The sequence below is a fragment of the Mirounga angustirostris genome, unplaced genomic scaffold, assembly GCF_029215605.1.
Source record: "Mirounga angustirostris isolate CCGP_5_RB_7025 unplaced genomic scaffold, mMirAng1.0.hap1 SCAF_12, whole genome shotgun sequence".
NCBI lineage: Eukaryota > Metazoa > Chordata > Mammalia > Carnivora > Phocidae > Mirounga > Mirounga angustirostris.
Window position 1 is genome coordinate 41,972,910 of NW_026991720.1, and position 13,496 is coordinate 41,986,405.

General features: G+C 36.3%; 1 protein-coding gene across 4 annotated transcripts in view; it reads left to right on the forward strand.

Annotated features, from left to right (window-relative positions):
* DPY19L1 (dpy-19 like C-mannosyltransferase 1) overlaps window positions 1-13,496 on the forward strand; it is a 90,249-nt gene that overhangs the window by 16,261 nt on the left and 60,492 nt on the right. For all 4 annotated transcript variants that reach the window (XM_064575062.1, XM_064575061.1, XM_064575060.1 and 1 more), the window contains exons 2-6: window positions 2,406-2,430; window positions 3,063-3,150; window positions 7,212-7,349; window positions 9,499-9,619; window positions 10,339-10,432. In XM_064575062.1, coding sequence (XP_064431132.1) covers window positions 2,406-2,430; window positions 3,063-3,150; window positions 7,212-7,349; window positions 9,499-9,619; window positions 10,339-10,432 — 466 coding nt within the window. The remainder of the gene's footprint in view (window positions 1-2,405; window positions 2,431-3,062; window positions 3,151-7,211; window positions 7,350-9,498; window positions 9,620-10,338; window positions 10,433-13,496) is intronic.

Genomic DNA, 13,496 nt, shown 5'->3' on the forward strand with positions numbered 1-13,496 from the left:
GTGGTATTCTGAGGAAGTACAGAGGTGATGGCCTTGAGAAATCCTATTTATCACTCTAGAATTGTGAAGGTTAAAGGCTAAAAGCATATGTGAAATGTATTGCCAATGAAGTCAGTAGAAGACCAGATGCCCTCTTTTGACAGAATTACTTAGTATTGTTCTAGAAGTTTATTACTGTCAAATGAGAAGAGGAAACTAATAGCAAATTTATAATATAGGAGCAAAATTATCATTTTTAAATAATATTGTTCAAAATAGAGGATTGAAGATGACAAGCCAAAAAACTATAAGAATTAATAATAGTTTAGTAAATGAGTAAAAAATAAATATATTGCATAAATAAACTTCAAAAATAAATACATTAACAATATCTAACAAAGTATAATAAAAGATTTCATGGATCTTAGTAGAAAAAATGTTAAGCTTACAAGAAAAGACTTAAGAAATATGAATTAACTGTGTAATAACTATTAATTTTCCTGATAGGATTTTTGTCAAGGCAATTGGAAAAGGAAGTTGAGTAATTGAACCCATGTTTATGGGTATAAAGATACGGATTCATATCGTTAACATGTGGATTCTTTCCAAATTAATTTATAAATGAAATCCCAATTATAATCTCAAAGGGATTACCAAAGTATGTGTGTCAAGTATTGTGTATGATAAAGATGACATTTACATTCTGTGAGAGAAGAATGGTTTATTCAGAACATGATAGATTATTGAGAAAATAAAACCCAAACTTCATTATTGCAGGGTGAAGTGTTTAAAGGCAGAAACCAAAAAGGAAATGGATGGTAGATTTGTCAACAAGAAAAAATCGAAAATTTGAAAGATCAAAGTACCATATATAAGCAAATGTCACATGACAAACCTAGTTAAATATTTGCAGTTGTAGTGATCTAGAAAGAGTAACTTTTGTCTTGTATAACCATTAATATCTCCTAGGTAAAGTGTATTTTTTAATTTTTTAAAATATAAATACTTCTTTAAGAATAAGACAGTAAGATCTAGACTGGTTTTCATTTCTAAGAGCATTTTCATAGTTCAATTCCTCATTAGTTATTTAATCAGAAGTCTGCAATAAGATGAATCTTGTGGCATAAGAAAATTGTTATTTTCTGGATTCATCTTAATATGTTTTTTGTACTTGGACAGGAAGCAACTATTGATTCTCTTTTGAGACTGATTTTATTATTAGCTTGTTTTCTCTTCCTTACCTTTCTTCCTTTTACCCTGATGAGAGAAAAAAAACTGTAAAGGCCTCAGATATAAGGGAAGCCATTTTAGATTTCTTTCTAAGTCAGCATGACTCTACATAAACTTGGTTTATTTTTATTTTTATTTTATTTTTATTTTATTTATTTGACAGAGAGAGACACAGCGAGAGAGGGAACACAAGCAGGGGGAGTGGGAGAGGGAGAAGCAGGCTCCCCGCAGAGCAGGGAGCCCGATGCGGGACTCGATCCCAGGACCCCGGGATCATGACCTGAGCCGAAGGCAGTCGCTTAACCAACTGAGCCACCCAGGCGCCCCATAAACTTGGTTTAAACCAAAAGCCTGGTATATGGCCTGCCATGCATACATTATACACCTGCTTTGTAAATGAGTAGCCTAAAGGAAAGCCATCTTGTCTTTAAGATATCGATCAATGCTCCTACTCCTATATACCTTGACATTAAAACTCGTGTTGCCTGCCTGTATGCTAATCTATAATCTTTTGAGTTTTTACAAGATGTAAAAAAGTATGTTACCCTGTAAAAACTGTTTATTCTACAAAGCACTTTCTTCCCTGTGAAGAGTGTGCTTCCTGGGCAGCTGTCCTAACTTGGCCTCCAGTAAAACTCTTTTCTTACTTTTAGAGATTCTAAAATGTTTGCTTGTTTTGCGTCAACAACCCCTCCATCTCTTCCTTACGTCTTTACTTATTTCACTTTAAATTTGTTTAAAAAATAGCAAAATTTATCATAAAAGTCCAGATATTGCAGCAATATATAAAAAGTGGCATGCTCTCATTTTATTCGTCCCCAGGCCTGCGCCCCGAGGTCACCATATTTCTTGATTCTAGAGTTACTTCTCACTGCTGGTTCTGTCTCTCTGGCAGTTCTATTTGTGGAAATTTCCACCTGAGCGTTCCTTGTGTAGTTTTTGGCAAATAATAAGCCCCCATTTTGTTGAATGACTCAGTGAATGAAATTTGTAGATATATGCCTAATTCTTTTATAATCCAGGCTGTTGGATTTTAAGCATAGCCCTGAGGTTTCTTTCACAGAGTTGCTCTTCTTTCCCCAATTGCTAAGAGTCCAACATTACACATCCCAAATGCTTATCTTTATAATGCTTTTCTATAAAGTGAAAACATTTCTTTATGCTAACATAGTAATTTAAATTTCTTTTTCTTTCAGCTACCTTTGCAGCAGTGTTGCACTGGTAAGATTTTTTTTCCTCTGGTATATTTTATGCAGATGTTTACAACTCACCAAAGCTATTTCCCATAAATATAAAGAAATAATTTCAGTATGATAAGGATGAGTATATATATTACGTGCAACACAATAGTCTGAAAAAGTAGTTTAACTGATAAATCAAGGTCGGAATAATGCAATTTTTTAATAAAAAAAAGATCCATTATTAAAGAGGTTATATTTGAGACTGTATTTCACTTAACGTTAACATAGTGTTCATGGTGAGAGGAAGATTAATTTTTTTAATCTTCTGGATAGAATGAAATACGAATTTCATTAATCAGACATTTCTGAAATGGTAACCCAATGACATTTATAGTTCAATTTATGATTGTATTGTACTTGACTGAAAATATTCTTATTCTGGTTCATTCTAATTTTAAAATCTAATTTGAATGTGTTTCCTATTAGAAATTTTAGTAGAACTATTACAGCATAAAGAGTGGCAAACAGATATGGATACCATTGTATTTGAGTTTTATTACAAAATTATGTGCAAATTTCTGGATACCTTTATTTTTGCTTGTAGAGTTTCTTTTAAAAATAATACTTAGTACAAGCGTCAACACTTGGTTTGTTACCCTTTTGTTTCTGCAGGAGCCATATAACACACCTCTTTGAAAATGATCGTCACTTTTCTCACCTCTCAACATTGGAAAGGGAGATGGCTTTTCGCACTGAAATGGTGAGTTTTCATGTGATATTTTCAGGTTCTAAAAACTTTAAGCTTTTTATCATGGAAATTTTCAAAGATATACATAATACAAAGAGTAGACACCTCCCCTTGCCTATCCCCCAGCTTCAACAACTGGACACAGCCATTTTTCCTTCATATACACCTCCACGCATAGGAAACCTCAGACATCATATCATTTCATCAGTAAATACTTTCATATGTATCTCAAAAGAAAGGAATTTTTTGTTACCCACAGTTCTGTTGGCAAACTTGAAAACAATGAACAGCAATCACTTAATATCATTAAGTATCAATCAGTGTTTAAATGACCGATTGGCTTTTTTTTTCTTCTTACAGTTGGTGTGTTGGTAGGCTTGAATCAGGATTCAAGCCATGTCTGTACATTGTGTCTAGTTGATGTGTCTCTTAAGTCTTTTCATCTATAAATTCCACTTCCCATTTTTATTGTTTTGCTATTTATTTATTGAAGAATCCAGGTTATTTGTCTTATAGAATTACCCATAGTAATTCATGTTATTTATTATGTTCCACTGGCCCAAGTTTCCTGAAAATTGATAGATAAGAGACTCGATAGCTGAAGGCTCTTTTTTTTTTTTTTGGCAGGAATATTTCATAAGTGGTGTGCATTTATTGTACCATACAAAGAGGCACACCATATCTGGTTGTCTCACTTCTGTGATGTCAAGATTGATCAGTGGCTTTAGGTATTGTCATGTTGGTTCTTCCATTATAGCCTAGCCATCAGCCTAGATCAGTTAGTTCATTAAGATTACCAAGTGGTGATTATCTATTCTATTATTTTTTCCCTGCATTTGTTAACTGTAATTCTTATGTAAAGAAGAATTTTTCCATAATACTTATTTGGTTTCTCTGATGTACACTTCATACAGGTGACAGGTGAATGCTTGATTTTTTCTTTTTTTCTTTTTTTTTTTTTTAAAGATTTTATTTATTTTTTAGAGAGCAAGTGAGAGAGAAACAGCATGAGAGGGGAGAGGGTCAGAGAGAGAAGCAGGCTCCCCGCTGATCCAGGAGCCCGATGTGGGACTCGATCCCAGGACCCTGGGATCATGACCTGAGCCGAAGGCAGACGCTTAACCATCTGAGCCACCCAGGCGCCCGATTTTTTCTTTTTTTTTACTACTTTCTAGAAAAATGAGTTGGTTTCCTAGCATTTTCTTCTGGTAACCAATGGAGTTCCTTCTTTTGGAGTATATCATTATGATCTGGTGGATTTTAGCATGTTTTGTAAACTTACCTGTCTTTAGCTGGTGGGAGCCTTTGCTGCTGACTCTGTGTCCCTTTGATGTGACCTCACTAGTATTCTGTAGCTTTCTTACTTTCTGGTACTATTCAGACATTTCTGGGGCGCCTGCAGGGCTGGCTCAGTTGGTTAAGCATCTGCCTTCGGCTCAGGTCATGATCCCAGAGTCCTGGGATCGAGCCCCTCATCGGGTTCCCAGCTCAGCAGGGAGCCTGCTTCTCCCTCTCCCACTCCCCCTGCTTGTGTTCCCTCTCTTGCTATCTCTCTCTCTGTCAAATAAATAAAATCTTAAAAAAAAAAAAAGACATTTCCTCTCCAGACCTGGAATCATGCAGTTTTCCAAGGAGCCCCAATTCCTTTCAGTGGCAAATGGTATTTAGAGACCACAGATTTGGTGCTAGAGATGCTTATTGCTACTACAGTTGACCCTTAGGACAACAAGGGGTTAGAGGTGCTGACCCCATGCAGTCCAAAATCCACATATAACTTTTGACTCCTCCCAGATTTGACTATTAATAGCCTATTATTGACTGAAAGCCTTACCGATACCATAAGCAGTCGATTAACACATATTTTGTATGTTACGTGTATTATATACTATATTCTTTCAACAAAGTAAGCCAGAGAAAAGAAAATGTTATTAAGAAAATCATAAGGAAGAGAAAATAAATTTACACTACCATACTCTATCGAAAAAGTCAGTGTGCTAGAGGGGAGGGGGGTGGGAGGATGGGTTACCTGGTGGTGGGTATTGAGGAGGGCACATTCTGCATGGAGCACTGGGTGTTATGCACAAACAATGAATCATGGAACACTTCATTTAAAACTAATGATGTAATGTATGGGGATTAACATAAGAATAAAAAAAAAAGTAAAAAAAAAAAAAAGAAAAAGTCAGTGTGTAAGTGGAGCTGCGTAGTTCAAACCTGTGTTCTAGGGTCAGCTGTATTTGATACTAGATTGGCCAATGTGTCCCAGCCTTTTTAGTAAACAGAATTAAGAAACAGTTTTTAAATTATTAATTTATATTCATATTTTAAAATTCAAATTTAGGATTAGATGGTTTTTACTTACTTTGTTTTAAATTTGTATCTTTACTGCTAGCCCAGGAATCTTGGTTTTATATTACTTATTTTTGTGGAATAAAAGTACCAAAGGTATTATTAAAAATAAGAGGATTGAGAACATTTTAAGACTTTCTTACATTTCTTTTTGACTTTAGGATATATTCCATTAGGATGTACAGTAGAATTACTGTATCTTAAGGTTATTTGAAATCTTCTTCCAACTCGATAGTTAATTTCCTTATTTTATTTTTATTTTGATATTTAGGGATTTAAAAATTTTCATTTTATAATTAAATAAGAAGTTTACATGTTTCCAAACAAACCTACAGAACAAGATAGGTTGTGGTGGTTTTCTACGGCTGCCATAACAAATGTACAATAAACTAGGTGGCTTAAAGAGCAGAGATTTATTCTCTCAGAGTTCTGGAGGCTAGAAGTCTGAAATCAAAGTGTTGGCAGGGTCATGTTCTTACCGAAGCCTCTAGGGAGAATCCTTCCTTGCCTCTTCCTAGCTTCTTGTGCCTTCTGGCAATCCTTGGTGCGCGTTGGCTGGCGTTGGAAATGCCATCACTTCAAGCTCTGCCTCTGTCTTCATGGGGCACTTTTCCCATTGTCTTTGTGTTTAACTTTCCCTCTTATTGTAAGGATACCATTTATATTAGATGACCTCATTTTGACCACATCTGCAAGGAACCTAATCCACATAGGTTCACATTCCCAGGTTCCAGTGGATATGAAATTTGGGGGGATATTATTCAACCTAGTACAGTAGGAAGTATTTTTAAAAATAGCGATAGGAAAGCTAAACACCATAATATCAAGAACCATTTTTTTCCTTATCTATAAATATTGGGCATGCAAATCGCTTTCATATTTATGAGCCTTAAATCCAGTGTGGAGTTTGACAGCTGATGGGTGCTGGCTACTAGAGCAGCTTTAGGCAAAATTGTATAGAAGGTGAGCACCCTGCACTTCCACTTCCACTCCCTCACCCGGGCAGCAAGTACTAGTACTTGCTTATTTTTTGGTCTGTGTATTATTCCAACCTCAATATCTGTCCTAATTCCCTCAAAACGAGAGTACCACTACTGTCCTCTTCCCTTATCCACACAGCCTCAGTCCTCCAGGGTTCTTCCCTTATTCTGAGCTGGGAGGAATGAAAATAGTCTGTAAAATTAGTTGGCATCTGGATGTAACTTATATGTAATATATCAACATGGAGCCTTCCTAATATATTTGCATTTTTACATGTAAATCTGGAGGAAAGATGACTGATAGCACCATTTTGGGGATTCAGATGGGCAGTAGGGGGAAACATTTTTGGCTAGAGAGATTTCTTGGATCACGGTAACTTAAGTTCCATAGTAAACCACTCACTTGCCCTGTTCATAAGATAGCCTTTTCTAACACTTAAACTAGTATAGGATATGGAGTTTTCTTAAGTTACATAGGTTGTCTGAGTTATATATATTACTTTTTAAATGTTGAAACTATTTTTGAAGATGTTTCGAGTTCAATTATTTTAATTAAGACAAGGTTATACTAAAATACGTAGTTATTTTTTATAACCTAAGATTGTATTAGTGTTCATAAACCATGAGAATAATTGTAGCTTTTATTTGCTTGTTTTTCAAAAACAGTGTAAGTTTTTTTAAGCTGGCAAGAGGCATAGGAATTATGCATTTTTTTATTATAATTATAACTTACGCTTGTTTCAGGGACTATATTATTCCTACTTTAAGACTATTGTGGAAGCACCCTCATTTTTGAATGGAGTATGGATGATTATGAATGATAAGCTGACTGAATACCCCCTTGTTATTAATACATTAAAAAGGTTCAATCTTTACCCTGAGGTAAGTTACTTTTTCAATTGTGTTTTCTCTTTTTTTACTTTTTTAAAGTGTTATTTGCATTAAATGCTGATTCTAAATGTGAGGTGTAATTCAATATATTACATTTCATCTCATTTTTTAAAGAAGATGTGTATCTTTTCTTGGAAAGGAATATGGAAAAAAGATTATTATTAATTTTGGTGGGCTTTAACTGATTTCATGGAAACTGTTATGATTGCATGGTCTAGAAAGTTTGAAAACTGTCTAGATTCGGTGTGTAGAGATTATAGCAAGGAAGCACCATTACATGTCATTTGCCAAATAATGTTTCTTCCCTCTTGGGAATTCTTCACTTAATTGAATGCTCTTTTTTTGGGTGGAGTGGGGGAAAAGGGGGGTCCACTCAGGAGGTGAGGGAGGAAGGCAGTGATATCAGTAACTTTTTTGGCCTCTCCTTTACCATCCCTGCCTTCATTTGACACATCCCTGAGCATTTTCCAGGGCCAAGTTGAGATCCTCCTTGACTTGATATGAGGGTCATCTTTTTTTTTTTTTTTTTTTTTGAGGGTCATCTTTTAATACACTGTCCCCGTGACTTCCCCTTCTTAGCTTGCTGATGTTGCTAGACAGCACATCCTTGTGCCAGGGCCCTGGCTGCCTTGGTCTCTGGGGATCTCAAGCCCAGGCTCAGTACCTGGACTTAGTAGGGCTCTCAGGCATTTCCCATTGAATGAGAGAAGTCCAGCTTCCATCTAGATCGGTGAGTTAGCTGATTGATTAATGAGGAGATGGAGATAGAGACAAATACATAATCACCAAAGTTCAGTGTTGGTTTCCTGATGTACTGCTTATTGAGTTCTTTCTATGACCATGTACACATTTGCTTTTACAGAAATGGGATCACACAGCAAATATTTTTTTTTTATAAGTGCTTTTTGTCTTTTAGAGTATTTGTAACAGTCTTCCTGTGTCATCTTTTCTTCCTCAGGATCAGTTTTAGTGGCTATATATAGTCTCCCATTGTTTATTTAGTCCATCTTTTGTGAAAATATTCATTGTTTTCAACTTTTAAAATATTCTGAAGCTGCCATAAGCATCCTTGAAGCTAAATCTCTGTACATATCCTTGTTTTTTAAACTATAAATTTGTTGATGTGGAACTATTTAAACAGAATATATACTTGAATGATTTTGGTACGTGTTGCCAAAATGCTTTCTAGATAGGTTATACTAATTAAAATTACCATTGGCAGTGTTTTTGAAAATGCTTATATCCCCGAATCCCTGCCAATTTGGTAGACAAAAAAATTAAAATCACATGATATATTTTGTTCATTGCTATATATGTGTGTTTATATGTATTTCATTCAATGCTATGCATTAAAAATGCATTTTTAATTTTAAAAGTAATTGCTTGCTTATGCCCTTTGTCTATATTTCTATTAAAATTTTGTAAGAGCTCGTTTATTACATGCTAGATATTAATACCATGCTATATGGGTAAGCATTTTCCCCCAGCTTTTTGTTTGCCTTTCAACTTTGTGTATGATCTGTATGTATTTTTTCTGTACAGAAGTGCCATATCTTTTCACATCTTGAGAAATTAGATCTATTCAAGAAGACCGAATATCTATTTGTTCAACTCTTCTTTTATGTACCTTAGTAGAATTTTATACCTTTTGATGGGGCACCTGGGTGGCTCAGTCGGTTAAGCGTCTGCCTTTGGCTCAGGTCATGATCCCAGGGTCCTGGGATCGAGCCCCGCATCAGGCTCCCTGCTCAGTGGGAAGCCTGCTTCTCCCTCTCCCACTCCCCCTGCTTGTGTTCCCTCTCTTGCTGTGTCTCTCTCTGTCAAATAAATAAATAAAATCTTTAAAAAAAAAAAAAAGAATTTTATACCTTTTGAAAAATATGAATCTTGTGTGTTTCATGTTATATTTTATTCTCACCCATGGGTGGAGAGTTGAAGACTGACCAATGAAGAATCTGTGCAGGGGATTGTGAGGCTGATTTTACTAGATTTAATGGGAGCTAAGTAGATGGTAGAGGAAAGGAAAATTTGATAATTATCAAGATATCTCAAAAATATTCTAGTACTGAAACTGTTGATGATAATACCTTTTCTCTAAAAAATCTCTAAAAAAAAAAAGTCTCTATTTTTTAAAAAATAGGTAATCTTAGCCAGCTGGTACCGGATTTATACCAAAATAATGGACTTGATTGGTCTTCAAACCAAGATATGTTGGACGGTGACCAGAGGAGAAGGACTCAGTCCTATTGAAAGCTGTGAAGGCAAGTTTCTTTCCATGATATTGTCCAGTTATTTATTGGAGCACATTAAACTTACGGCAAACTTAGTGAAATAAATAACCATATTTATTATGCTTATGGATTCTGCAAGTGAGGAATTTGGGCTGGGTATAGCAGGGTTGGTTTGTTTCCACCATGTCAGAGGCTTCCGCTAGACTCAGGTGACTTGGGAAGACTAAAATTAATGGAGACTGCTTCACTTACATTCTAGCTCCTGGGCTGGGGTCCCTGTGAGGCTGGGCTCAGTTGGGACTGTCAACTGGGACACCTACATAATGCCCTTTCCATGCACCATGGGCTTTTGTATAGCATAGTACCTCAGGGTAGTCAGGCTTTGCATGGGCTCCAAGTTGGACACTGCTTGGCCTCTTCTAGCCTTAGAAGTCACATGGTATGGCCTCCACCATCGTCTGTTGAGGCAGTCACAAGCCCAGCCGGGCTCAAAAGCAGGAGCAGAGACCCCCGTACCTCTACAGGAGGCATGTCCGTGAGTTTGTAGCCCTGTTTAAAAACCACCGCAGCTACTGCCATGTTCTCATTTTTGTTCCGTAGTAGGGTCACGTATTCGTATGGGAACCAAGGCAACCATTTAATATATCTGTGCCATTTTCAAAATAAGCACATTTTAATATAAATTGCCAGACACACAAAGTAATTTATAGTTAGAACATATGTTTTGTTTTTTTTTTTTATTTTTAAAGGATTGGGAGATCCTGCTTGCTTTTATGTTGCTGTAATTTTTATTTTAAATGGACTAATGATGGCATTATTCTTCATATATGGCACATATTTAAGGTAAGACCATTGAGAATATTTTGGTATGTGTTATAATACTATGTACTAAAATAATAAAAATAGTACACTTCATCTAAAACTAATGATGTAATATATGGGGATTAACATAAGAATAAAAAAAAAGAACAGGCAAATTGGTAAAAAAAAATAATAAAATAATAAAAATAGTGAGATAAAGATTAACTTGCAGTTCAGTTTTATAATAGTATTATTTCTAATACATCTAGATACAAAATTCTTTCCTATTTGGATGATTTCACCATTGGCATAGTCTGCCAAACTTAAAATAATTTTAGATGCTTAAATAGAGAATGGTGGGGATATTGGATAAATTTTAAATATTCACAGGCTTTTGAGCATAAGCAGTATATTGTTTACACAAAATACAAGGAAAGGACCACTCATTATCAAATGGTGTTAATGACTCTATTTTGTTGACATTAAAATGGAAATATATTCTATACAGATATTTAATATCTGACCTGATCAACTTCATAGTCCAGCAATATTCCTTAAACTAAAAAGATTGACAAATTTTTTAAGGGTTTTTATGTTTCTTTTTCTTCTTTTTTTTTTTTTTGACAGTTACATTGTATACTTGTTTGAACTATTTTACCTTGAGAGTATCTTTGGAATTTTCTTTTTTTATTGCTTACTGATTCCTTGTTAGTACAGAAGTGTGAGCATAGGTATATGATTTTCAGTTTGGGTTAATGAGTTTGAATCTGCTATTATCCCATTAGCTTTGTTTTGGAAGTATGGCATTTTCAGCTTAGTATCTCAAAGATCTACTGCATCCCTGGCTCAGTGTTTGAGCAGATAACGGTTACTTGATAAATATTTGTCAAATGAGGAAGTTATTAGAAGATCAATTTAGAGTATATTTGCATATAGATTTAAGATACTTTGATACTAATATATCTGATTTAGCTATAAGAAAGTTCTTTTAATTATATAACTGGGGAGACTGAAATGAAAATGCATGATTAAAAGATGAGGTGGAAAATTTTGTTTTTGAAACAAGACACACAGATAACCAAAAGTATATGGTAACCAGAAGAGGAAGCTGACTTGAAAGAAAGCAAGGCCAGTGTGCCTTGTATCATGATGAGCCAAAGGTCTCTATCTTGGGGGGGAAATCTATCATTCTGCTAAGTACTAATGGATAGCTTTACTACATTTGAGAGATTTGATTTTGAGTAAGAGAAGTTAAAATATGGAACATGGCAGTGTTGCCAAATTACTGATCTATAGTTATGCTACTTTTTGAAAGAAGAATTGAGACTGAAAGAAGACTTTCTAAACATTTATTAAACATTCAGTATCATTTTCTTATAATGCTTGTTATAACCATCATTTCAAAGGCCAAACAACATCTGCTGCAGAGAGTGTGATGTTCTGGTTTTGATTGAGAGGTTCTAGGTGGTTTGGGCCCTGACCTAAGATTTCTCAGTCTTCAGCCCCAACAGTCCCCAGACAACAGTTTTCTCCCTGCATTGGCGATACATGTGCATTTGTCCAGTCAACATAAAGTACAGACTGAGTGGCTTCTTTTGGAGATGGTGTGCTTGGGTTTTGAAAGCATGTGGTGGGGTGAGGTGGGAGCTGGAGGTGGTGCTGGGTGTGTGTCAATGGGGGACAGACAGCAAAGATAAAGGGCTTATAATGCTGGGGCAGGAGAAATTTGTTCTGTGTGGAGGGTTGCTTTAACTGTGCCTTGGAGGGTCAGAGCGTTTTGGATAGGTTGGGGAGAAAAGAATCCCAGGGAGAGGCAAAGATGGACATCCTGGGATGTGGAAAGCGGATCGGTTTTGCTAGGATGCAGATTATTGAGGGCCGTTGTAGAAGATGAAGACTGAAGAAATGGGTTGGGCCGGTTGATGAATGACCTTGGCTGGTCTGAGACTATCCCAAAGCCAGTGAGAGAAATCAGAAATTTGACCAATAGAGGGACAGGATTCAAGCTGAACTATGATCTCATGAGACCCTTGAATTCACCTGTCACCGAAGTTAGCCAGTGACTACTTGAGCATTCTGTCTGCAAAACCGCAGGGTGATTTTAGAACCAATTTAGTGGGTTTGGACCAGGATTTTTTTTTTTTTTACATGAAAAAGAAAAGATTATAAACATAAATAACAGTACACAACACTTTGTAAGATAGGTGTTATTTAGAGAAACTTGTATTTGTTGATTGTATGTATATACATGTCTACATGTGCATGTGCTGAGTTGTAGTGTAAAGTCTCACTTCTTGTAGTTTGAGTGTCAAAAAATCTGTAGATCACTGCTTAGGGTAGCAGGGGGAGTGACTTTGCCTTAAAAGCATTTGAGTCTTGGGGCACCTGGGTTGCTCAGTCAGTTAAGTGTTCAACTCTTCCTTTTGGCTCAGGTCATGATCTCAGGGTTGTAAGATCGAACCCCGAGTCTGGCTTTGTGCTGGCTGGGGGTGGAGCCTGCCTAAGATCCTCTCCCTCCCTCTTCCCTCTGCCCCTCCCCTCCTGCTCCTTCACTCTCTCTCTCTCTCTCTCTCTCTCTCAAAAAAAAAAAAAAAAGGCATTTGAGCCTTTCCAAATAGCTGTTTTTGGTTTCTCTTCCTGGCTCTGAGGGATGCAACCTGTTTCAGCTTTACCCACTTGACTGCTCTGGGCCCTAGCTGGCCCTTCGGGTGTCCTTGACCCCTTGGCCCCCCTGGGGTGGTCTGCCTTATGCAGCTGTGCTTGGATGTAGACACTGCAGTGGTGGCACATGTTTTCATTTCTCTAGCTCTCCCTTTGCTCTGTTTGCGAGTGTTTTTTTTTAACCCTGAATAATCACTTTAGCTCTATCCAAATACATCCTAAACTTGTCTCCTCCCAGCCCCAAAAGAGCATCCAGTTCTCCTACATTATAGAACCCCTTGTATTCTAGGGAGCCTTGACTATTGCGCTGTGCCTTGAGGACGGGTGTGTAAATTAGATTCCAGTGGTGATCCTGGTTTATATTGTGTTGAATAAAGTCTTCTGTCACTTCTTTTCTATCAGTCTTTTTCATCATATTTTAAAATGTTCTTGACATGAGTATTTT